The sequence below is a fragment of the Daucus carota genome, chromosome 1, assembly GCF_001625215.2.
Source record: "Daucus carota subsp. sativus chromosome 1, DH1 v3.0, whole genome shotgun sequence".
Taxonomy (NCBI): Eukaryota; Viridiplantae; Streptophyta; class Magnoliopsida; order Apiales; family Apiaceae; genus Daucus; species Daucus carota.
Window position 1 is genome coordinate 43,594,554 of NC_030381.2, and position 25,878 is coordinate 43,620,431.

General features: G+C 34.7%; 3 protein-coding genes across 4 annotated transcripts; 1 reads left to right on the top strand and 2 right to left on the bottom strand.

The window, feature by feature from the left end:
* Window positions 1–1,119: 1,119 nt before the first annotated feature.
* LOC108211579 (ALBINO3-like protein 2, chloroplastic) lies at window positions 1,120–13,242 on the bottom strand. Of its 2 annotated transcripts, none has more exons than XM_017383251.2 (15): window positions 13,103–13,242; window positions 10,166–10,590; window positions 9,961–10,067; window positions 9,259–9,386; window positions 8,434–8,505; window positions 6,256–6,357; window positions 5,449–5,508; window positions 5,228–5,293; window positions 4,086–4,133; window positions 3,062–3,235; window positions 2,932–2,987; window positions 2,730–2,847; window positions 2,510–2,599; window positions 2,020–2,129; window positions 1,120–1,366 (listed from the first exon to the last, which is right to left on the bottom strand). In XM_017383251.2, the coding sequence occupies exons 2-15, from the start codon at window positions 10,528–10,530 to the stop codon at window positions 1,213–1,215; spliced, it is 1,650 nt and encodes a 549-aa protein (XP_017238740.1). In that variant the 5' UTR covers window positions 10,531–10,590; window positions 13,103–13,242; the 3' UTR covers window positions 1,120–1,212. The 2 variants fall into 2 exon arrangements, with proteins under 2 accessions (XP_017238740.1, XP_063941461.1); XM_064085391.1 differs by lacking the exon at window positions 13,103–13,242 and adding an exon at window positions 10,906–11,044.
* A 3,556-nt stretch (window positions 13,243–16,798) lies between these two features.
* LOC108204464 (PWWP domain-containing protein 1) lies at window positions 16,799–21,824 on the top strand. The gene is made up of 2 exons (XM_017373918.2): window positions 16,799–18,026; window positions 19,055–21,824. Exons 1-2 carry the CDS (start codon window positions 17,030–17,032, stop codon window positions 21,373–21,375), a joined length of 3,318 nt encoding a protein of 1,105 aa, XP_017229407.1. The 5' UTR covers window positions 16,799–17,029; the 3' UTR covers window positions 21,376–21,824.
* Window positions 21,825–22,269: 445 nt separating this feature from the next.
* Window positions 22,270–24,863, bottom strand: LOC108195440 (protein pleiotropic regulatory locus 1). The gene is made up of 2 exons (XM_017362407.2): window positions 23,432–24,863; window positions 22,270–22,633 (listed from the first exon to the last, which is right to left on the bottom strand). The coding sequence occupies exon 1, from the start codon at window positions 24,610–24,612 to the stop codon at window positions 23,458–23,460; it is 1,155 nt and encodes a 384-aa protein (XP_017217896.1). The 5' UTR covers window positions 24,613–24,863; the 3' UTR covers window positions 22,270–22,633; window positions 23,432–23,457.
* Window positions 24,864–25,878: the final 1,015 nt, after the last annotated feature.

Sequence of the window (25,878 nt, forward strand, 5' to 3'; positions counted from 1 at the left end):
TCTTACATGAAATCTCGATTCACATTTGAAATCAGCATGCCAAAATCAGATCAATTAAGAATCAAAACAAATGGGAAAGTGACCTTAATGAACAGTGGCAGTTGTTTATGACGATGAATATACACTTCATTCTTAGATTTGTGGAATTCATATCATCAAGAATCTTATGTTTCATAGTATTGCTGCACTTTGTGCTGCAAGCAATCAACCACAGAGAAAATATAGTAAAATAGCACAAAACCAGACGAAAGGCACGTTTTGAGAACTTTTTTCCTGTGCAAATAAAACATGTATTTCGCATTAAAAAAATTAGAAAATAAAAAATATAATGATGATGCGGCAGCGAATAATATCAGCAAAATAATGTTAACCACCACCAATCTACCAGAATTTTACATTTGCTAACAGCTCCCTCTTTATCGCTTGAAAGAAGAAAAAAAATAAGCTCTTGTAGCTCATTCCAGCATAACAAAGAAAGAGGTCATCCTCGTACAAACACAACAATGCACAAAATACGGTCTCTAAATCCATGTCAATTCAGCCGCCTCAGGTATTCAAACTTCTTTATACACAAGAAAAATACCTTCATCAAGGTCCAACTTCGTTCAGAGGATGAGAGGAGTGGGATGACACTAAAGGCCTAAGTTTGATAATTACAGAAATGCCGTAAGGACACTGAGACAACACCAATTGTAATATTGTTGTCTTGTAAGCCCTTCATCACTATAGCATCCTAACATGTTTAAAGCTTCCAATTCACTGCTAAACATTTTGGACCCAAATAATGTCCAGAGAAGAAATAGCGCAGATGACCTTATCTATAATGGCCTCCAGTACCTGCCTTGAAGGCCCGATTATTCTCAGACCAAGCACAGATTAAATCCAGCAGCCAACATTTTATTCCCCTAAGCATTGTGTTTTCGAAAAATTTGTTGATGGGTCCATGATTGTTTAAAAACCAAAGGCTCTCCCTTTCTTTATTGACAATGTCCTGTGTTTGACACAACTTACTGACTCGATGCATTTAAGTGCAAGGCAATTTGAGAGGCATTGTGTTTTGCTTGCTGGAATTTTTTTAGAAGTGTAACTTCGGATATTTTGGAAAATTAACATCTTAGCTGAAGGCAATCACCCTTGTATAGGAAAGAACTAAAAAAATGGTGTGAGATAATAAGTATGAACTGTACTCAGATATTAAATGAGTAAAGGAACCTAGTAATCTCCTCTCCTACTGTTGACAAGATCACTGGCAAAACTGTCTTCATTTTCTAATTCTTCCAAATACACTTTATACGAAGGATTAAATGCAACTGCTCTACGCAAATATTTGGCAGCCTCAGCCTTGCGGTCCTCATGAGATAAAGCACTGCAAAACCATATATTTAATGTACAGTTACTAATATTGAAACAGAAACACTTCACGAGAAAGAAACCTTTGTAGCAAATCAGGAAGGGTATTTTTGGGTTTCTCTTAAAAATCCACTACAACTCACATTTCAAAATCTAATAAAAATTAATCCTCACATCTCAAACTTAGTTTCCAGTTATTTTCCAAAGTTTATCCCTAAGCTATGCAAATTTTCCCTTTAGAATATATTTTATAAGGGTATACATGGAACCAAACTCTGTTTGATCAGACTTCATAAGTTTAGCATGATAATTGCATGTTCTTGGTTCATGTAAAAAATGAAAACCTAAGAAAGACTTTAATATGGAGTATGGAGAGGAGGAAGTAGAGTTTAATTTTAATTTTAATAATATATAATTACTAAAACTTATGAGCATTTAATGAGGTTCAAGTTCTTCACCTTTATGACAAGGTTTTCTTTTTACAATTTTCAGAATGAATGGAAAAGTCTGCAAGTAGTTGCAGCTAAAATTATGGATCATGTGGGGCTGGTGAAGCAAATAAAAAAGTTCAATATTCAAGCTCAATATGCTATTAAAGCAGCACTAATTTAAACGCCTACAAAGAGCTATAAACCTGCAACGATATAAAAATAAATGATCAGATACTACCTTGCAAGCATCACCAGTCCATCATAATAATGGGATTTACTAGTTGAATCTTCTGGTTCTTTTATGCGCCCAAATCTTTCAAAGTGTATCAAAGCTTCTGCATATTTACCCTGTTGCACACGAAAAAAGGAAACAAATACATCAAACGAATAAAAAAGATTAAACTACATTCCTAAAATTTATTATCCCAACGCTAGTGCTCCCATTATATCTTCCACACACCTAGTATGATCTCATTTTTCAGACGAGCATGCAGATTATGATACGGGTAACATGTATAAGATCCAATTGAAACATTATATGGCTCACACAAGCTTCTAAGGAGCAAGAATTCTGAACTATACGACTACAATTTAGTTTCATGCACTCGTTTTTAATGTCTCAAATTGTAATAGTTTAGAACTTTAAAAGTGTAATAAGTTTTAAATTCTTAAATAATCCATGCATTAGCTAGAGTCTCAAAGCCCATAGAGACTGCTAAAAGCTTCACCTGTTGTACATAGCAAGAACCGGCCCACTGTGAAGCAGCAATTAACAGATCAACCTCCTCAATCTCTGTTGGATAGCCCTGAAGTAATAGCTATTGCAAAAGTTTTAAATTAAAAAATGCGTCAGTAAAATATTAGATTGGTTATGATCCACAATACAACTAAAAAACAATTATAATTAACACTTCCCATTAAACATGCTCAAAAGTCTTGTTATCATACCCTAGAGATCGCATGCTCCAGATGTTCTATAGCTTCTACTAGCATTCCATCTTGCAATAGGGTTTGTCCCATTATAATTAAAGCCCTTACATGCTCGGGATCCTTGTCAAGAGCTAATCTGCAATTTAAAGTCATATACATAGAAGCATGTACAGACTATAGGCTATAGAGTAAATGATCGTCAGAACAAACAGGATGTTACCTTAGCAATTGAATTGCTCTTTCTTTATGCTTTTTCTCTAAGAGTTGAACTGAAAGCTGTCACGAGTAACAAATTATGATATACTAGGAATATTGGTCAATTATACTTAAAACGTAGAGTAAACACTTACCATAACCAAATCACTAGGGGAACGATTTCGAACAGATAATTTATGCTGCTTGTGCGATAAATTAGAAAATGTTACTGGTGCAACAACATTGCGAGCATCTTTTGTGGTTCCTAAATCCATCATCTCCGGTAGCCCCAAATGGTGACGGACATTTGGATCATTCAGGCATAGTTGCTGCAGAGGTGAGATGGTATTAGGGTTAGCATAACTCGAGTGCATATTTAAGAAAAAACTTTATATCCTCTGTTTGAACTTTATGTTTTTTGTTGAGACTGACACTTTGATGGGAGTTGGACATAAACACGATAACTTGGAAATGCTTGGCCCAAAATACCACAATTCAATATATTGCCCAAAATACCACATGGATCCCCCATATAAAATATTGTGTATCAATAACATGATATGCATGTCTGCACATCATTTTCTAAAAATTTGGGATGCTGCAAACTGTGCTGGTCTGTTCCACATCTCCTAATTGTGTCTCCCAAACACACATGCATACACACATGGAGATTTTATCCATATGACATTGTGCAGTGGTTCGTTTTCCTCCTAGATACATAACTTTCAAATGCGAATTTTATTCGGTATTTTGGGCTTTCCTCAACGGTATTTCTGTAAGAAGTACAAATTGAGATATTTGGGGCATTTCTTATGCAATAAATTGCCCCCTAAAGTGTAACACCAGAATTGTGAATATCAGAGTTGTAACATAGTTTATTTTTCTTACAATAGAAATAACTAATTTCGTTATTTTCATTATATATTGTGTTTCTATATCAGCAAGTTGGTAATTATGTTACTGTTATCTTTCTCCACTTGCCGTCTTGAAATTAAACAAAGCAAAAGGTCAACAATTGTAAAAATAGTTTTTTTCAGTGGGCTACACTCTTGATGATGAAGACAGAGAAGATGTTGCTTTATTCAGATTCTTAGAAAGGCTTGGCCATTGAATTATTAATAGTAAAATTATGGTTCCTCTAGTATGCATAGAAAATAGATTAAAATATAATGCACCAACCTGGATGAGAGTAATAAAGCTATTTGTAAGCCAATAGACTGAACTACCCTGCAAAACAAAGAAATGAAAAAAGGATCAACATTATATAACTGAAGACCTTATTATGTACAAAGTTCTTATAGGAATCCAAATCCAAATATGCAAACAAGAAAGGCATGGCTCAACTCATCTTAGCTGGCCTCAGCTTTAATAAAGAAAAACTAGTTGGGTAGGCCATATGAAAAAACAAGGAGTCAAGAATGACAAACTATATGAATAAATAAATGAATATGTAATAAACAAAATCAAAAAGAACTAGGATCACATGGAAAAAAGTTGCTGCACTATTTACTTCCCACACATGTTTTCCTTGGTACTGTCAATAAATAAGAGGGGAAGTTACCTTTTTTTATTTACCTTTTGTTTTAAGAAAGAGCCTTAGTATAGCTTAGGGCTGTAGTACACGTGGAAGGTAGGTCAACCAACACTTATTCCATCGATATCACGATACTCTAATGATGGTAAATTATAACATATGAATTATATTACATAAGCTCTAGAAGTTTTGCCAATAACCCCCTCAAGCTGGAAGCATCATATTTTACAGCTTGTTTTAAGACAGTCTAACACCTCAATGAAAAACCAAACATAAAAAACAAAAAATGGTTTCTTGAACTCCTAAACTAGGTTCCTCTATATTTTTGACAGGAAAAAATTTATTGCCGCATTTTACAGCATGCTATAAAAACACAGTATAATGCCTCGATGACAAACCAAGCATAATAACAAAAATAATGGTCCTTCGAATTCTAAAATTAAGTTCCTCTTAGATTTGAACGGGAAAAACTCGATGACCATATCTATGGCTAATTTTTGCATCCCTTAACACAAACAGTGATGCTTCAATTTTGTTATCATAATCATGAATATAGATTTCAGAACAGTATGTATTGCTGGAAAACACTGTTCAGTCTCCAACAATTATGAAAAAAATAGACTTGCCAATAAGCAGAAGACTCTGAAGCCACCAACAAAAATAAATGACAAAGGACTACATACACCTTGAAATCGTAAAAATCTCTACCCGCCAGATGAGCTTAAACATGTTTTCAACAAAAACCAAAAAATAAATACCCCTAAATTTAGGATACAAGTTATGTTACCTGTGGAACACAAAAGCCAGCAACAAGAATCGGCAATGTCATCACATCCAAATAGAACTTGTAACTCTGAAATAATGAAGTGGCTTGATTAGCATTTCAACGTGAAACTGTCATTAAGTTGTGATTTAGCTCAGTCAACCCATCCTCAGCAACCAATATGCTTGCTATATCAAGTACCATAATATTGTAAATCTGCAATATCCTGGACTTGATGTGCTCACCTTCACCAAAAAACCAAGCAAGCCACTCACTTTTCCGGTTGAAGCAGTCTGGAACGAAATCTGTTCCAAGGAAATATTTGCTTAACTATAGTAATGTACATTCAATGGATTAATGGCAGCAAAAACGTGCAATGTAACAATTTTCTTTTGAAAAAATTAGAGTGTATTAGATCAGACAAATATTATATCACAATCTGCATTAACATAGAAGACATCATGAGCAATAACTAAATACAAATAAAAAGGATAAGGTGCACTTCGCAATGTAAATGTCGGAAATGTGGCATTAGTTTATGATGTTAGTTTTATGAACAGCCATTAACCATTTTTTCCAGTATCGACGTCATATAAAATCTCGAGTTTCTAGTTAAAGACCTTCCATTAACATTTAAGTATCAGAAATTATAAACAACATTTAGCAAGCCCTAAAATAATATACCACGATGTTATTATATGTTACTAGGTACTACGTCACATTTAGGATTGACCATAGAAAGACATATGACCACCACTATGCAATGCTATTATGGCAGCAAGCAGAGCAGGAGAATATGTTTCCATCAAAAAGTGGCAGAGAATATAAAAATTTAATTACACATGCCTCAGCAAATTATCAGTAATAATATAGACCAGCATACTGTACTCTATAGCATACAGATAGCCAAAGAACATAGCTTCACTTGTCCCCAAAACACATAACCATCTCTACCTACACATTTTAAAAACATAGAGGCAACATTGTGTATATAAAGAGAATTAAACAAGTAACTCAAAGATTTACATATGAAAAAGGTAACCAGTTTCCACCTGTACGTTAACAAAATGTAGACCAGCAATCATCAAAGGAAATATTGAGCCATAAACACCATGCGGTAATTCACTTAAATTCTGGAACCACAGAGCGCCCCCCTGAAATTAGTTCGTTTCAAGAACTGTGTCAGAACTAGAGATATTTTAAAGGTTTTTAACCCTTTCACAGAGTTAAAGATAACGAAAAAGATTTAATAACAACGCTTAAATCCAAATCAGTTACATAAGCAGGATTTGTGTTTTAGAGCATTCATAAGCTGGCAAAAAACAACTTTACCAAAAGCGGCTGGCCTTGAGAGGTAAGGAAAAAGAAAGGGAAAGAAATAGAAAGAGAAAAGTTTCTAAGTTTGGGCAGTGATTATATAGGTAAGATATTTCTATTTAAATTCTTACAGCAAATATTTCAAAATCCATTTCGCAAGATCTCATCGAAATGCAGGACTGAGATGACACACACGCATATATAAATAACTTCATAATGGACTCTCTTGCGATGCAGAGCACTCACACATTCAAGTTTGTTTCATCTTATGTGTAGTCTAAGATTTTCCCTTAATATTTTGTACTAGTCTGTTTATTGCAATTAGTAGGCAGTAATCAGCTAATTGCCTTTAATCATAGTCATTTGATGAGAAAATCAATGGTGGCGTACTCCAGTCCATTACAGTTGGTTCTTAGACTTGTATATACTGAATCTGTGATAGTTTTAATTATGTTTATTGTATTAAAGCCAAAGATGCCTTATAATTGAGCAAATAACAAGATGATAACTTCGAGATAGGTGAGAGAATAAACTGCACCTCTTAGCTTTCCACATCTAACTCTCCCCAATTCAGTCTTATCGAACAAGACAGACCAGCGGGATTAACAACCCTAATTCATTTTGTTCTCTCTACAAAATCCATCCTCCTTTATTCATTTAAAGGGACAATTTCAGCATTACAGCACAGTCTTGTCACATATATAGCAGGTTTAAGTATATGACTCACTATTTTGGGCAAAGCCAGTAGACTATAAGAAGCGCAATTGCTAAAGGAAGGGTTGATGAGAAATGATAATTTCAACAAGAGCGAACATCAGACCAACCCTCTCTCTCTCTCTCTCTCTCTCTGCAAACTATCTCTTCTCTCAACATCCTCTACTACATCCGCCGAACTCAGCTGAACATGTTCAACATGAATATGTGTCCGAAGTGGTGAGCTCAGCACTAAAATGCAATAAAGCATGTATATAGCGTAAAATGAAGGTTAGTAGAGTCCATCCCCCTGTCTAAATGTCGAGACTCGCGCGTACAAGAGTACTCAAGTGTCAAGTGCAACATAGTTATACCAATACCCCAGGTGAAACAGAGTTAACCGAAATTATTATTATTTCCAGCTAATCCTCTCTTATATCTGTATGTTTCTATCTCTAATCTCACTGATATGATCTGTGCCCTCTAGTTTCCCTTATATCCTCTATATTATATCTACTGTTTTATACTAAAATATATTTGTGATTCCTGACATCTTACAATTTTGTAGATTTTTTATTCTAGAGAAGATAACAAAAGTTCCGCTCGAGGGCCCTTCCAAGTTTATTTGCTGCTGTTATTTATCTTTCTTATTATTATAACAAAACTAAGCTCATTCCAGCTCATTTAGATCGTGGTCACGGATTCAAACCCTGGAAAGAACCTATACACAAGATGTAAAGGTAAAACTTCGTATCTTGGGCACAGGGTACTAGTGTACAACCTTCTGTTGCTACATCTCTACCATCTACAGACCATCCTTACTTCATCTAGGAATGAAGGGCAAAAAAATCAACAGAACTATTTATATAGCCCCTGGATTAACAAATAAAGCAACAGCATATAAAACAAATCATCATCTGTGTCATTAGTCTCTGTCAACCATTTTTTCTATATAAGACTATTCGATAAAAAAATTTAAAAAGAAAAACACTCTTTTGTTCTAATTGTGCATATCAAAACAATGTGCATGAAGCAAACTAAAGGAGCCCATCAACTTTGCATAACTTAGCTGCTGTACTGATATAGAATTATATCGAATTGTGTATAACTTTACTTTTCTTCCTACAGTGGGGTTTAAATTACTTTAGTGGATTTAAATAGCTGGCAAGCATATTAAATTTAACAGAGACTGTGTACAAGATCAGATGCCAATCACTTACACATTCAAAACCTGAGTGATGATCCAATGACATTTTGCGAACAGTTGTCATCCACAATAGAAAGCATGGAAACTGCACCAACAAAAAAATATCAAAACAATGATACAGGTAAATTTATGAATCCAAGAAGTAATATTATGGTCCTCCATTTCTGTTTCTTATATTTGGGAGATAGGACGATAGTCCGTGTTCAATCATTCGTGTTTGTAATGTTACTTTATAATCTAGTTTATAATATGGAAACTGGAAAACAGACAATCAAACAGCATCACTTAGTTTAAGTTCATGATAACAGAGAGATATCTTCAGTTACACTCTTTAGGCAATCTATTACATAGCATGTTTGTTTAATTAAGCAACAAACAGACAAACAGTTTCACTTGTGGAAACGTGGTTGTTCCATGTTCTCCCTGTACCACACATACAGCTAGTGGCTATAATGTGCTCTTACAGTGCCTTAAACTGTACTCCGTCTGTCCCTCTCATTTCTTTACACTTTTTTTGCATTGCTCGACACGCAATTAAGGCGCATATAAAACATAGTTTCATAACTTTTTTTTCAAATTTTTCTTTTTTGTATAAAAGGTTAGATACTAATTTTTTATTCAGAAGAAAAAAAGTTCAAAATAATTCATCAAACTATATTTTATGAGAGCATTAGAATGCGTGCCGAACCCCCGTCCCCCAATGTAAACAATTGAGGGGGACGGAGGGAGTATTATTTAATAAAAATGGTTTCCAGAATCACAAGAACAACTTACGGGACATGCTCTAGAAAATAGGAAATAAAATAGTATTTGCAACACATATACAACTAAATCTCACCTGGACAGATATGTATGCCATAAACCATAAAAATGAAGGACATCCTACTGCTCGCCTTTCATTCCAAAAGAGTGTAAATTGATCTTTAAAACTCCTTTCTGAGAGAGGTGGCGGCAAAGGAGGAGGCACTTTAAAAATCATATAAAAGTCAATAGATAAAAAAGGAACAAAAACTCCAAGCATGGGATAATTGAAACTGAAAAGAAAGCCTTCCTGTCATGACTCGCCATCTCTACTTTGAGTAAAAAATATTCTACTATTTACAATACTAACCCAAATGAATAAGGCCTATGGATCATATTATATATTTCCCTTGTCCAAACACATCTTGAGAATAATAATGGAAAAGCTTCATTTTTCACAATCCACTCTTTGTAATAAAAAACGATAGTAAATTACGTACACACAGTCCTGTTGGCAAGTCTTGTGCATGATAAGCCTAACAATGATATACCGAAGAATCATTGATGCCACCAAAAACATTAGGGAAAGACTTGTGAATCAAATTACTACATTAGGAGCCAATATGTAAACTAATGCTTATTTAGCAAAAAAAATGTAAACTAATGATTTTAATTTTACAGCTAACCTAAAATTATGTTATCAAATGTATCCTACTAATGAATATTCAAGAGGGAAACAAGGATAAACAATACTTGATATATGACCAACAAAAGAGATTATTTAAAATTGAATAATCACATTTGGGAAACAACTCAGCTATTCTCTTTAACTTGTTTAGTTGCAAGATAAGCAAGGGAAACAATGCCATCCTGAGAGCCAATGTAGCCGAGCCTATTACAATCCACCTGCAAATCAACAGAATTGAAGAATATAAGAAAGTAGTCCGCAAAAATATAATTGTATCATGTTTATTGAGCGCTGAAATAAAATAAAGTTAGCTAACCAAGGGAAGCCAGTAAGATCATGATAGCCATCAAGCATCGAAATGAGTGCCTGAACCGGAAGAATGGCATCATCGCCACTAATTATTTGTTCCCCAATTTGTGTACCTAACCCTGACTCGGGGACATCCAACTGAGTCACCACCGAGTCAGATTCCATGTTAATATTCGTATCATGAGAAGAGAAATAACGTGGAGTACACAAATAAACTGACGGAGTATGTGGAGTGTAGTTGTGAAATTGGGTTGCTGATATATGATATGAAGAATATAAGGATGATATACAAGTCGATGAATTAGAAGAAAGTATACGAACAGATCTGGAGTGGCGAAGAAGGTTTGAGAGTAAAAAGTTTGGGATTGTCATATTTATATATACACATATGTGAACGCACAAGCTCCTTGATGTAGCACTGCAACTAAGTTCCTGAAATAGCTCAAACAAAAACCAACAAGATGTAAATTAGAGTATATTAATGACAAAAGGAGTATGAGGTTCTATCGGCAAATAGGAGTGTCTATGTTATAATTTGAAAATTCAAAACTTGCAATATTTTAATTTCAGTGTAAAAATATATAATTACAAATCTAAAAATTTACACAGATGTGTAGATGGGAAGCAGGGATACTTCAGTATGCTGAAGAATCGCAGGGGTGTGCGCAGTGCGGTACGTGGTGCGCCACCGATACGGGGGTGCGGGAAGGGCAAAATGTGTAATTTCACAACGTGTTGAACACAAACCTATACTCTTCTTTCTGGCCGCTCCTTCTTCTAGCAAGTCCAACTGTCCTGCTTCTCTACTGTTTTCTTTCCTTGCTTTCATTTCTTTCTCTATCTTCTTTTGACTGATTTCTTTGATTGTTTGATTTCTCCTTCTTTCGTAAGTCATTGTATCTACTATACGTGTATATCTGTATATGGTGACTCCTTTGCTATCTGTTTGGGCCTGGGCTTGCTTTTCTCATAAATAAATAAGGCACTGTTCTCTTTCAATTTTTTAAGTTTTTGTTTGCTGATTTCTTTGGTAATTCTGTTAATTCGTAATGTTATACTCCCTCTGTCCCTCTCATTTCTTTACAGTTTTTTTACACTGCTCGACACGCATTTTCAGGAGCATATAAAACATAGTTGTATAACTTATTTTAAAAAAAATTCTTTTTTGTATAAAAATATAAACATCAAACTTTATTCAGAAGAAAAAAAAGTTCAAAATAGTTCATCAAACTACGTTTTATGAGGGCATTAGAATGCGTGCCGAGCCCCCGTCCCTCAATGTAAACAAATGAGGGGGACGGAGGGAGCATGTGTTTATTAAATGTTGAATTTAAAGCTTGAATTTGCAGTTTTGCACTCCTCTTATAATTTTTTAAATATGGCCAGAAAGAGGCAGTAGCCCTGTCTTCTAAAGAAAATTAACTTGTTATATATATAAATAATATTTTTAATATTTTTATTACTTGCCGTATCTCCCCACACCCGAATCTCTGTTTTTTGAAATTTGCCGAATTCCTGTATCCCCACACCGCACACTCCCGCACCCGCACCTGTGCTTCCTATTGTAGAAGTTTCAAAGAGGGATCCAATCCGAAATCTCTAACAAATCACATTCTCTTTCGCTTCACTCCAATGAAAGAGATCTTTCTAATTTGTCAGCCAGTTAGTCTATAAGCTAACAATTCTTTCGTATGGGATCTTGATTACTTATAATATAAATCATGAGCACGATAAACATATCGGCTATAAATGTGACCCTAGTCTTCAATTTATACAGAGGACACTATTATACATCTCTGACTTCGACCCAACCCAAGATTTACGTATTAACTATTTCGATCTACCGAAGTTTCGACTCATAAAACATGATTTTGTAAAGAACTTTCTGTAGAGTCTCATGAGCATTACAACTCTATAAGAGATGTAACTTATATAGTAGAGCCCTTTCCATAAGCTTGAGGTTTCGTGTTTGGTTGCCATTTGTTTTTCTACAAAAAATTTCCATTTAAATTTTTGAAGTTCAATTCAAAAACAATGATACTAAGACATCTTCCTATTCGACATTTCGGGTTGAGCCAACAGGGTTAAATTCTCAACTCTAAATAATAAGGAATTTCTCTAGCTGTAATTCAAACTGCTTTGAAATTTCTCCTTTTGTTCCTTCGTTTATGTTTGTAATTCTTGGTGGTTCCAGCAAAGAAGAGTTTCATAAAGCTTTCGAATGGTCGATCACTTGTTATTATTGCTTATTATGATTTTCTTTGGCTTGTTTCACTCTCTGATCTTGTTTGTTGCTTGCTTCAGGTTACTTTTTATATGTTTAATGGAATTAAGTCTTATTTTAGAGTATAATTGCAATGTTTACCTATCGGCTATCGTCATATAGAACTTGTTAAGTTTATTAGTTTATGTATTTTAGTAGGTGTGGATACTGTGCCTGATAAAATTTAATTGTTGAATTATTTAGGTAAACACCACGTAACAAAATCAGTCTCATCCCAATATTGAACCACACACATAGTACGGGTACTGAAATACTAGATTCCTACCCCCTACTCCCAATTCCTCCCTCCCAACCCATACCCTATTCTGAACCAAACAACCCTTTAGAAATACAGTTCAAAAAGTAGATAGCAAAGCATCTCCTGCAAGCTGAAGATTTGGTTTATTTTACAGTTCGGTTTCCATATCCTAATTTAAGTTGAATATATGAAACAATTTGGACATTTCGGCTTAGCCAACTGGGATAAATTCTTAAACTATTATAATTTAAACAGCTTTGGAATCATTCACAATATTCAAGACAAAAAATTACATCCACAATCATAACAAAAAGTAGTTTAAAATGAATGCAAATTGAATCACTTAATTAACGGAATCGGAATGAATATATATATCTGCGAGCGTGTATGTTTGTGTGACATTGAAGAGTAAGGGGGATTACCTGATAGATAAATCGCGAGTGAGACGGAAGAGTGAGAGTGCACAACTGTGTACGAGCAAAAAAAAAGTGGCGACAACTTTGAATTATAGGAACTGATTTACTTTTCTCTTTTCAACATCATTAAAGTAAAATAGTGGCTGTGCATCTCGATAACCTTAATAACCATATGAACCCGGACCAAGGTTAACAAATTCTATGATGGTATATTGTACAAACATGGACCAATATTAAAAAAAAATATTAATTTGAGAGTTAAGTCGGAGTGAACAAATCAGTTAAAATCAATATACTTATATAAAGGAGAAGCGAGAGGCGTGTAGGTGGCGCCTCTCACATTACTACGTTCTATTTTTCTAATTTTTTAGATTTTTTGGATGAAACATATCAAAAATTAAAATTACCTTTTTTAGTTTCGGGCAAGTTTCAGAATCTTATTTTGTTTCATATTATTTATGAAATATAGTAGTCTGAAAGTTTTAATCTGATTTTGTTTCAGATTATTTAATTATGGGAAAGAGTAGCACAAACTACCTTTTTTAGTTTCAGGTATATTAGAAGTAAGTTTCAGAATCTGATTTTGTTTCAGATTATTTGTGGAATACAGTAGTTTGAAAGTTTTAATATGATTTTGTTTCAGATTATTTAATTATGGGAAAGAGTACCACACATGTATCTCTGCATCTATAAATACCCTTATAGATTGTAGGGTTTTCGATTATCTAAACACAACCTCCTCTCTCTCAGCTTGATTTCTAACTCGGTGATGCCGTTCTTCTGCAACGATAAACGATAAGTGAAGTCTATTTATGCAAGCAAAGGTAGTTATAGATCGCTACGTGGGAGTCGACAAATTGAAACATGGGAAAATAATATGTATGTTTGTTGGTTATTCTTTTATAACATTTGTTTTATTCATCGTAATTCGTACATGTTTGTTGTTGTTAATTTTTATATGATTTACTTTGTATACAGGAAAATCAATCATCAATATATTTATATAATGGAGAAGCAAGGGGCATGTAGGTGGCGCCTCTCACATCGCTCCGTTCTATTTTTCTAATTTTCTAGATTTTTGGATGAGTCAATCAATATACTTATATAAAGGAGAAGCGAGAGACGTGTAGGTGGCGCATCTCACATCGTTCCGTTCTATTTTCTAATTTTCTGGAATTTTTAGATGAAAAATATCAAAAATTAAAATTACCTTTTTAGTTTCGGGTATATTAGAAGTATAATTTTTAAAGGCCGCCGCAACGCGCGGATTCTCAACTAGTTTAATATAAAGGACAATTATTGAAGATAAAAACAAATTTTCAGACGATTTTCTAATCTTAAAAATTGAAATAAGCTAAAATTGTTAAGATTCAATAAGATATGAATTGAGAGGGATCTTACATTACGTTAAAAAAGTTGATTGAAATTTTAATACCGGAAAATGATGAATTGCATCAAATTAGACTTTATCATATGAATTGTTTGAAATCATTTATTCTAAATCGATGGTTTCATGAATTTCTAAAATTTGAGTTACAATTTTTCTCGATTTTAATTTTTTTACTCGCTCATTTTATGTTATTGTATATAATAAATATACCAACACACATCACATTATCAAAATTAACATAATGTTAACAATCAGATCCAAGCCAAATATTATTGACTAAAAGAAAAATAATTTATAATTTTGTGGTAAGTTTCTAAACAAATAATAAGCTGAGTAACGAAAAAATTCATTCTCACTAAATTGATAATTATTGGTTGGATTCAAAACTTATATTTATTATAGCATAAATATATAATCTGATCTATCGGCCTTATCTATCCGGGTTAGTATAATAATTAATAATATTTTTCTTTGTGAATGAAAAATATCATTTAAAATTAATCATTAATTTTTAATATAATTAGTATTTATTTTAAAATAAAAAAATAAATTACTATCAATAATATATATTAATATTAAAAAATACTTATAAATATATCTGTAACTTATAAACACAAACTGAAAGCCGGATAAAAAATTTATATAAATAAGTGTGAATCTTGTTTACACTATTGTAGTGTAAATGTAGGGTTGGCATTTCGGGTTTCGGGTCGGGTTCAGAGTTGGGGGTTAAATTTTTTACCTAACTCGAACACGACGTGAAATTTTAGTGGCTTGAACAACCAACCCGAACCCAACCCGCATTATTCGAGGGTGACCCCAAAACGACCCATAATATTTATTAATAATTTTTTTAATATAAAAATGTCATTTTAATATAAATAAATTAAATTAAAATAAATACTTTTTATTAAATTTAACTAACAAATATTATAAAATATATATATATATAAATATATATATATATATTTGGGTAACCCGAATTCAGTTCGAAAATGACCCGTTTTTCTCGAGTCGATCTTGAGTCCATCCGGATTCACCCGAAGCCAAAAACTCAATCCGACTTCGTATTTTATGCAGTCATATTTTTATCGGGTCTAATATATTCAAACCCATGTCAATGTATTCTAAAGTAAAATAAACATGAATTTGTCACATAACTGATCAAACTAAATGATAATCTTCTTTTCATGAATGAAAAGGGAAAAATGTAAGAAAACAATAATTTATAATTAGTTAAGAATAAAAAAAGTAAAATCATTATCAATAACATATATTAATATTAAAAGATACTTATAAAAATTTATAAGAGGATGAATGTATTTAGTATTTCTACTACCATTTACGATATATAAATAAATATTGTAAAAGTCAAATCTTTAAAAATAAGCGTAATCAGTTTGTCAATATTATTTTACTAAATTTTAATATATTGTAATACAAAATTTTCATATAAAAAAGAATATAATAACATTAAAATAAAGTTTTTAAATATTATCTTTCAAAAGTAAATATAAATAATGAGATACATATTAACTTGTATCTTTTATACTCGAAAATAAACAACAACCTTAGTATTTGGGTTCTAATTCAATTTACTCCTAATCAAACGTAAACGATAAATAATAAAAATTTATAAATAAATATATATATAGCATGAACAATATAATTTAAAATTTACCACAAAAACATTATCACGTATTAATATTAAAAAAATATTTGCAGATAGATAATTAAATTTATTATTGTTTATGCTACTGATTTACTATATAAAAACAATATTGTAAATATCATATTTTCGAAAATTTATATATAACCAGTCTATTGATATAATGTATTCAAAATTCAATTCATTAATACTAAAATATTAATAAAAAATGTTAAAAATTAAATTCTAAATAATAAATTTTGAAAGCTTGGATTTAAGATTATTACTCCCTCCGTCCCTATTTATCTGTCCACTTTGGAAGTAAAAATTTGTCCCTATTTATCTGTCCATTTATACTTTCAAAACTAATTTAATGATAGTTTTTCAAATATATCTTCATAATTTCAATTTTCAAGGCTTGACTTATTTAAAACTTGGTTGAATTCATGTTTTCAAGACATAAAGTAGGGGTATTCCATCATTTTCAAGATATTAATTAGAGGTATTTAATGAAAAAGTTCATACAATCAAGGACACCTTGGTATGTGTTTTTTTTTCCAAAATGGACAGATAAAAAGGGACGGAGGGAGTATTATTTTTATGTAATAACAGTACTTGTTTTTTCAGCATTTAATATTAAACCTATTGCTACCCCCAAAAAGTACGCGCACACACAAAATAAGGAGATTCCTTCGCAAAATGTGAATGAGTGAATCTCAATTTAAAAGTAGACCCGGTAAATGAAAACCACCCGAAGTCTTTCCCATTTTGCTCAAACCCTAGCTCAACACTCTCTCACTATATCTACAAATTCACTCTGCTAAAGGTATGTTTTTACTCTGTTGATCTGTGTGCTAGGGTTTCGTATCAGTATCTTTGTTTTAAGCTGTATTACATGTGCTCAGTTATGAATAATAACGTTGAATTAGATACTGAAATAAAGGATTTTGGCGGGTCCCGCTCTGGTTTTGGTAGCTCTACTGAGGATATTAAGTGTGAGCTTGTTAATGATGTTGTTGTTAGTGGTTTAAATGAAGCTAGGGTTTCTGAAATGGGAGGTTTTGGAGGGGATTTGGGTGGAAATGTAGATGCGGAAGTCGAGGAGAGTAAAGTGTTTGGTGAGGGGAATGGTCGAGGGGAGTTGAGTGATGGGGAGACCGAGGGTTTAAGTAGTGGTAAGAAAGGAAAGAATGAGAAGTCGAAAGAAGTTTCTAGAAAAGGATTTGAGGAGAAGACGGGGAGTTTTTATGAAGTTGGAGATTTGGTTTGGGGGAAGGTGAAATCGCACCCGTGGTGGCCGGGACAAGTGTATAGTGAAGAGTTGGCGTCGGTTGCTGTTCGGAGATCGAAGACGGAGGGGTATGTGTTGGTGGCGTTTTTTGGTGATTGTAGTTATGGTTGGTTTGACCCTTCGGAGCTTGTGCCGTTTGATTCTAGTTATGCTGAGAAAGCACAGCAGACGAGTTTGAGGACTTTTGTGAAGGCGGTTGAAGAAGCTGTTGATGAGGCGAGTAGGAGGCGTACTTTGGGTTTGGCATGTCGGTGTAGGAATGCTTATAATTTTCGTCCAACTACTGTTTCAGGGTACTTGACTGTTGATGTCGGGGATTTTGAGAATGGAGCTGTATATTCTGTGGATCAGATTAGGAAATCGAGGGATGATTTTCGGCCTAGGGAGATGCTGAATTTTGTCAATCAACTGGCATTGTCATCTGTTAATGTTGAGCATGAGGCTATAGATTTTGTAAAGAATAAGGCTACCGCTCTTGCTTACAGGAAGGCAGTCTACGAGGAATTTGATGAGACCTATGCGCAGGCATTTGGTCACGAGCCAGAAAGACCTTCTCGTAAACTACTAGACGTTAGCCAGCCACCTAAACTTGCAACCCCAGGTGCGCTACATCTATTTACCCTTACTTGATTATTGAGGTCTGTTTAGAATATCAACAGTATCATACCTTTTTTTAGTTATGCTAAATTGTCCTTTGTGAAGATTTATTGGTTTTCATCTCTAAGAAGCCAAGTTTACTCACAATTAGCTTCTTTAAAATTCCTAAGCATGCTGCAGTGCGAATTTATTACCATGGAATATCTTGTTGTAGCATTTTTCATCTGGTTACTATTTTTCTGTTGACTTGCGTGGATTTCTGAATAAATACTTCAGTCTTAGTGCATCTCTATCGATTAATTTTACATAGGCACTTTTATGTCTGCAGCATTCCTTTGCTAATACTATACTTGTGTTTACATGTATTATTTTTGATTTATCATTTTGTTATTGAAATTTCAAGAATGCTATGTAGAAAAAGACACTAACAAGTTTCAGAAATAACTTCAATAACATTGTTTTTATTCTTAAACATGTTCCACACAAAAGACTTCGATGGGCACTGCATATATATTATGTAGAAGACAAACAGGTTATTTATCAAAGATGGTAGATGCCTTGTATTAACAAAAAAGTCTTGGTTGATGAAACACAAACAAACCAGATGAGATGAAGATAACAATAGTGATTTTGTTAATAAAGCCACAGTGAGGTGAATATGAGAACAAGGTTATAGGGGGTAAAAATATTTATATTTACCAAAATAGAAGGTACAAATTCATCATGTTGAGAAGATAGTCTGTGAACTTTCGTGTCCATGATCAACCTTGATTTGTCTTTTATGTTTTGTCTAATTGATATAAGTTTCATGTATTCAAATTCTATAGTTCATGTTAATATGCATATCTGAGAATATACCTATTTGTAGATCATATACAATTAAGTTGTATCATTGTTACATTTATTATTGTTTTCCAGTTTGATGAACACATGTTTGTTTCATATTTGATTAGATGTCCTACGTTGTATAATTCACATTCGTATGAAAAGAATTGTTTTAAATTTGAGCACCCTATGCTTAATTGTTTTCAGCTCCATTGAGTGGCCCTCTGGTAATTGCTGAAGTTCTTCGCAAAGGGAAAGGCTCTGTGAAATCACATAAATCCAAGGACCCTGTAAAGAAAGATCAAAATCTCTTTGAATGGAGAGATGAACCAGATGATGTAAAAACTACTTCCTCAGAGCAGCCAGTTTATGGGGAGGGTTCTTTAGCAACTGCAGCTGGTGAACATGCCCTGCAAAAAAAGTCTCCATTCGTCTCTAAAAAGCACAAGGTTTCAGCAAAACATCAGCGGAGAGAGAGTTCATCAAGGGGTGAGGTCTCAAATCCGAGACAGGAATCTGGTGAGAAAGGAGGCATTACTATGGATAATAAGACTGCTGGGGTGGGGGTTGGCATGATTGATACTAATAATGGGAAAGCAGTAGGTGAAGAGAGCTTTAAATCTGAAGCGGGAGTGGGTCATGTTGGGATGAATACTACTGATTCAGTAGCTGACAGGCCTTGTCCAGTCGATGTCAGTGATGATAAAGCACGCCCAACAACATATGAATCGGTAAAAAGTTTAGAGCAGTCTTCGAGTTTGGCAGCTAAACATAAGTTACATGGAGAACTAGGTCAAGATGGTTGTGTTGCACATCCTCTAGGGACAGGTGATGCAAAGTCTCGCCAAGAAGGTTCGCATCTTCAAAGTGGTATTGAAGCTAAATTCAAGGTTCGTAAGCGACCTTCGGAGGAACTGAACGGTGAGAGTTCAAACCCATTGATGAAGAAGCGGAAGAAGCAAATAATAAGCTCTAAAAATATGAAGATGCCCCTATCTGGTGGAAAATTTGAGCCATCAGTGGGGAAAACTGCTAAATTACCTAGGGATAGTGCCATCTCATCCCGAGAGGTTTTGCAGGTAAATCAGCATATTAAAAAAGAGAAGGTCTCATATGAGGCAGAGAAGATGAGTCAAGTGGCGACAGTAGGGTTGGATATTCAACAGCTACTACATTCTCTGCAAGATCTTGCTCGCTGTACGGCAGGTAGTAGTGGTTGTATGCCAGTTGTACGCCAGACTTTTCTAAGATATCGTTCGCTTGTATTTGAAAAGAGCTTGGTCCCATCACCAGCTGCTGATGGTGATTCGACTGAAATTTGTTATAGTGATCTTCCAGCTGTTACCAAAGCAAATAATATCCATGCGGAAGGTGTCAGAGAGCGGTCGACTAGTAAACTGCAGAAACAAATGGTTAGGCCTGATGATCCTTCCACAGGTGGGCGGAAACGTGGACCATCTGATCGCCTAGAAGAAATTGTTGCAAAGAAGAAGAAAAAAATCAGTGATATGAAAGTATTAACATCAGAAAAGAAGACTGTTCAGAAGACTCCCATTGTTCAGCGAGCAGACGGGATCAAAGAAACAAGTGGGCCAACAGTGAGATCACTTAAACCAGCACCTCTTAGAAAACCAGAGACTTACTATGCAAGAGCACCAGATCCTGTGATGCTGGTAATGAAGTTCCCACCCCAAGGAACACTGCCATCTATTATGGAGCTGAAGGCTCGGTTTGCTCGTTTTGGACAGTTGGATCATTCTGCTACTCGAATATTCTGGAAGACCTTAACATGTCGTCTGGTCTATCGCCACAGGGCTGACGCAGAGTCGGCGTGCAAATTTGCTTCATCTAATAGTACGTTGTTTGGGAATGTGGGTGTCAAATGCTACACACGGGAGGTTGACGTTGCAGCATCTGTCACTGAACCCGGACAAGCTCAGAAGGAAGACTCATCAAAGGGCACCTCACAGTCGAGAGATTTGGCGGTTGAGCAAAGACCAGCAACATCTCTTACTTCTCGTACTCTGCAACAATCAGGAAGCCAGCCGAAATCCATTCTTAAAAAATCAAATGGAGATGAGACCGGTGGTACAAATGGAGGTGGAAAAGGAACTCGTGTAAAATTCATTTTGGGTGAGGAAGAAACAAATAGAGGGGGAGAGCATTTGATCACTGGTAATAAGAACATCAACAACAACGCTGTTTTTGTTGATGGTGGTGCATCATCTTCTACTTCTCATCCTGGAATGGATTTTAATAGTAAGAATATTGTCATTCCTCCACCTCCCTTGCCTATGCTTCCTATACCTACTGCTGCTCAATTTTTAAGACCGCCGAACTATTTGCCCTTTACTGAATTAGTATCAAGAAATCCTCATAATTACAATGTCATGATCCCACCACTGGTGACACCACCATCCCCTAAAATCGATATATCACTACAGATGTTGGGTCTGTTGCACAAGTGCAATGATGTTGTTAACAAATTGACAGCCTTCCTAGGATATCTGCCTCTACATCCTCTTTGAATCTGAGACTGAAAGCTACTGTTATATAGTAACGACGGGAAAGAAAATAAGAAAAGATATCATACACGGACAATACAGCGAGCGTGTGAAACATTAAATAGGTGAAGGGTTGATTTTTAAGATGAAGAAATTGAGCTGGTTAAACGTGTTTAGTACTCAGAAGATGAGATTTTTTGGTGAAGTGGTCCCAAGTTTAAATTTCTTCAAAGCATTCCCCTGTCTCATCAGTCCCAAGTTAAAATTGTTGGGTAAAGAAACCAAATTCTTCAAATCATGAGGTGGATATATTGAAGACTGCAGCTGGAAGATCGTTACTTTGCGCTCTCTTATGCTGTGGGGCTAATATGTATTTTGTTATTGGTGTTTGATGATTTATAATTTTGAAACTTGTGATATATTGGAGATTTGGATATTATTTTCTCCAGTTCAATGGCTAGTTTGCTAATGAACTGGGTATCTCTCTCACAAACACACACTTATACATATAACTGGTATAGTATCGTAAAGGAGAAAATGACCATGAATTTTGACTCCAAATACCCGAAGTTTGGAGTATTATGTTTTATTACGAAGGTAAATTGAAAGTAATTTATAGCTTTGACTTGTTTCTATACATGTAGACTGAAAAAATAAAACCATCTATATTTTATTATTTTCCCTTGATCATAATCCTTTTATAGTATTGTCTAAAAAACATTAGACGAGTAACAAAAGGCAAGTTGCATGGTAACAAGAAACTCCTTTCGGTTCAGCTCTCAACTCTCAAGCATCATTTTGTTTGTCTGGCTGACAGATTACAATTTTAGTATATATATGCCCAGTCGAAATGAAGAAAATGCAATTAGACCCTCATTATAATTTATAATTGAGCAATTTTGTTTGTTTATCTCAGCACGAATCAGACTTAACCGAGGAAGGAGATGTAATCAATCCGGCCAGTTACGAAACAGTGCTTAATGGGAATTAATCACCAATTTTTTTAGTACAATGGTATATTGGATTGGTAGTGGATGAATCAACGCGACAGAAACCGCGCTATCCCAGAAGATAACCCACCTTTAAAGTTTACTCTTCAGGAAACTTCAATTGGTGATGAGTTGCTGAACAGTTTCGTTATCCCCTTGGCACAATATCAAGTTTTGGAAACCACAGGAATGAGCTACGGTAGAACAGTGTTTGTGATGATGGATATTATCTGCCACCATGTGCAGTGCACGAGCAGCCAGTGAATGTGGTGGCTAGCGTTCTGGCCGTTACCCTGTTCCACCAGCAGCCATCGAGGATAGGGTGGTAAGAAGCATATATTACATTTCAAGAAATACACAAATATGACTGAGTTCAGTTCGAGATTTCATCATATATACTGACAAGCAGGAGATCTCTACGGTTAGATTTTGCAATCAGTATTAGATGATCTCTCAAGCACTTGCAACAAAAATTCTTATACTATATTGTAAGACAATCTTAGTACAGTTCTAAGGTCACAATTAGCTACTCCATGTAAAGCAGACAGAACAGAATTAATTACTAGAATCAAAGTCTATAACATAGATGAATAGAGATATGATTGATGGATTTCAGAGCTTGATACTTGTTTGGATCTTTGAAACTATGATTAAGTGAGGCTGCTTCGGAAAGGTTGGTAGTATAGTACTGATGCCTGGGAGTTGTATAAGGTGGATTGCAGCTGTTGCAAAGTAAAACTTAAACAACAGTTTGAAGCAATGTACCTAGTAGTGCAACTGGTGGTAGGGGAAAGGCAAGGAACAAGCCAAATTACATGGATGTGCAGATGGATGTAGCAAAAAAAGGCGTGTTCATTTATATAGAACTATCTTACGGTTTTCCTAAAATCTTAAAATTTTAAGAGTCGATATAAACATGACGGACGCCACATAGGAGGAAACATGTAAGATCTGGAAAAGACAGTAAATGAAGTACATGAGAATATTATTGAAATAACTGGAAAAGCAAAGTGATTAATTCAAAACATGATAATGTAACTTGATCTTTGATTCTATTTTTCAAAATACAGAGAGTAGGCTCATGGACATACCAAGCTTTTATGTTGTCTTGCTTCACTCAATATGTGCCCTGTTTCCACATCTTTATCGTCTTATCTGCCTCACACGTCACAAGCCTTGACCCTGTGACATCAAAGGCGGCAGCATATATGGCCGCTTCACAATCCAACGAACCTGGCTGAGGAGTCGTTTGAATCTGCTGAAAATTCTGGCAAGTCTTCCAGTCATAAAATGACACACTCCCATCATCGCCTCCAGTGACCAACACCCCATCTTTATTAACTGCCATTGCATTGACAATCATCTTCCGTCTCAAAACCATGTTATCCAAAAACTCCCCTCTCGGAAGCCCAAATTTCTTGACATTGTCAGCAGAGGCAGATGCAAAAGCATCCTCAACAGGATGCTGAACCAAAGCTCGTACAGCCTTTTTATGGTGCGTTAAAGTCCCCATAGTCCTCCCATCTCTAAGGTCCCATAACTTCACCGTCGTATCATGCGATCCAGTCACAACTTGTGGATCCACAGACCGAGCCAGAACCGAACAAACTGTATCCCCATGTCCAGACAGAGCAAAAACCTGCTGCCTGGTCCGTACATCCCACACGCGACCAACACAATCACGTCCTCCAGTAATGACAACATCAATCGTAGGATGAACCGCCAAGCAATAAACACCGCTCAAATGACCGTGAAAAGACCTAACAACTTTGTTGTGTTCCAAGTCCCAACACTTAACTAATTTATCATCACCACCAGAGAACATATAAGGCTGCCTATTACTAACAGCCACGCTTCGAACTTGTCCAATGTGTCCTGTAAGAGTGTGCTTCAGGCTCCCGGTAGCTACATCGAATATTCTAATCGTACGATCCGCGGAGCCTGTGCAGAACCAATGATTACTTGGATCAAAAGCAACACATCTCACACATCCAACATGGCTACTAATCACCCTGTACTTTTTCCAGGGACTCTTCAAATCCTTGGCAGATGAAGCACGATGATCGGAGAGGTTCTCTGAGTTTCTAGAAGTTTCTGGAACAGGTTGTGCAGAAGATTTCGATGAAGTCCCTTGCTCAAGATTCAACTTATGGGTCATTCGTATTTTTTTGGCCTGTGAATCAGGAGGGAAGTGATAATTATTATGATGAGCTCTCTTTATGGATTTGGAACAGAGTGATTCTGGTTGTACTGGAGATGTTGTCTCCATCATATTTGTGTATATCAGGTGTTTGATGAAAGCGCAGAGAAAGAGAAAGAGTGCTTAGGGTTAGCTTGTTTCACAGATGACTAGATGAGATCAAGTGGAAGTTTGGTTCCGTTTTTATAGTCGAATACATGCACAAATCCGATCCGACTGAGGTCCGGATTATTTTGTTTCTTTATGGTATGGGCCCGATTAAAATCTGGGCTGTTTGAATGATGCTGAATTCTGTTTCGATTTGGAAATGAAATTGAAAACTACAGTATATGATTATTTTTGCGTCTGATTTTTCTGATATTATGTAATATTAAAATTTATAGTAATAAAATTATTTGTAATTTTATAATTTAATATAATTATTATTTAAAAATGTCATTAAAATTTTAAATATGCACATAAACCACCACCATCTATTCTAATCATATTTCTGCCACGTCATCTGAAAAAAAGAATTTGATACAAAATTTGAAATCGGTTGCTTTAACGGGGTGTATTCGATTAGGATTTTAATGGATTGTTTTTAGTCTATGGATTTTAATGGATTTTATGTGATTTTGATTTTGTGCAGATTCTTGATAAAAATGTCGCAGAGTTGATAGGATTTAAGCACAATGCTTCAAAATCCCATTGATTTTGGTGGGATTTCAAAAAACTTAAAATACACTGAAGAATGCCACAAAATCCACCATTTTATAAAATGAAAAAAAATCCATCAGCATTTGAATACCATCAGATTTTAATGGATTTTAAACAATCCCAATTGAATACCATCGGATTTTAAAGCATAATTTAAAATCCCAATTGAATACCACCAGATTTTGTAGCATAATTTAAAATCCCAATTGAATACCTCAAGATTTTAATGGATTTCAAACAATCTCAATCGAATACCCTCGGATTTCATGAATGCAAAAAAATGCTTTAAAATTCCAATACAATACACCCCTCTTAGTCTTAATAAAAAGAAAGAAGGGAAAAACTACAACTCTCGGAAGCAAAAGTCAAATTCTAAATAAGTAGAACTCTCAAAATTTTCTTATGAGTCTCAAATTCGAAAGTCAGGTCTTTGTTTTTCTTTGCATTATATTTTTACTTTAAACATAATGTACAAAAGTATTCAGATTACAGATGTACAAGAAATAACAACCCATGAATGAAGATATAGATATCATTTATTCAATTAAAATTAATCCCAATTAATCCCTCTACGGACTACGGCTATACACCATTGATGCTCAATAATATTATTTTGCTCCGGCCAAAGTAATTTATTAT

Excerpts from the sequence above, each read along its gene's own strand:
- LOC108211579 (XM_017383251.2), bottom strand. The coding sequence starts at position 10,530 with ATGACAATCCCAAACTTTTTACTCTCAAACCTTCTTCGCCACTCCAGA. Across the intron at positions 10,068-10,165 it reads GATCTTACTGGCTTCCCTTG|GTGGATTGTAATAGGCTCGG; the intron begins GTTAGCTAACTT and ends GTTGATTTGCAG. Across the intron at positions 6,358-8,433 it reads ATCACTCAGGTTTTGAATGT|GGGGGCGCTCTGTGGTTCCA; the intron begins GTAAGTGATTGG and ends AACTAATTTCAG.
- LOC108204464 (XM_017373918.2), top strand. The coding sequence starts at position 17,030 with ATGTGCTCAGTTATGAATAATAACGTTGAATTAGATACTGAAATAAAG. Across the intron at positions 18,027-19,054 it reads ACCTAAACTTGCAACCCCAG|CTCCATTGAGTGGCCCTCTG; the intron begins GTGCGCTACATC and ends AATTGTTTTCAG.
- LOC108195440 (XM_017362407.2), bottom strand. The coding sequence starts at position 24,612 with ATGATGGAGACAACATCTCCAGTACAACCAGAATCACTCTGTTCCAAA.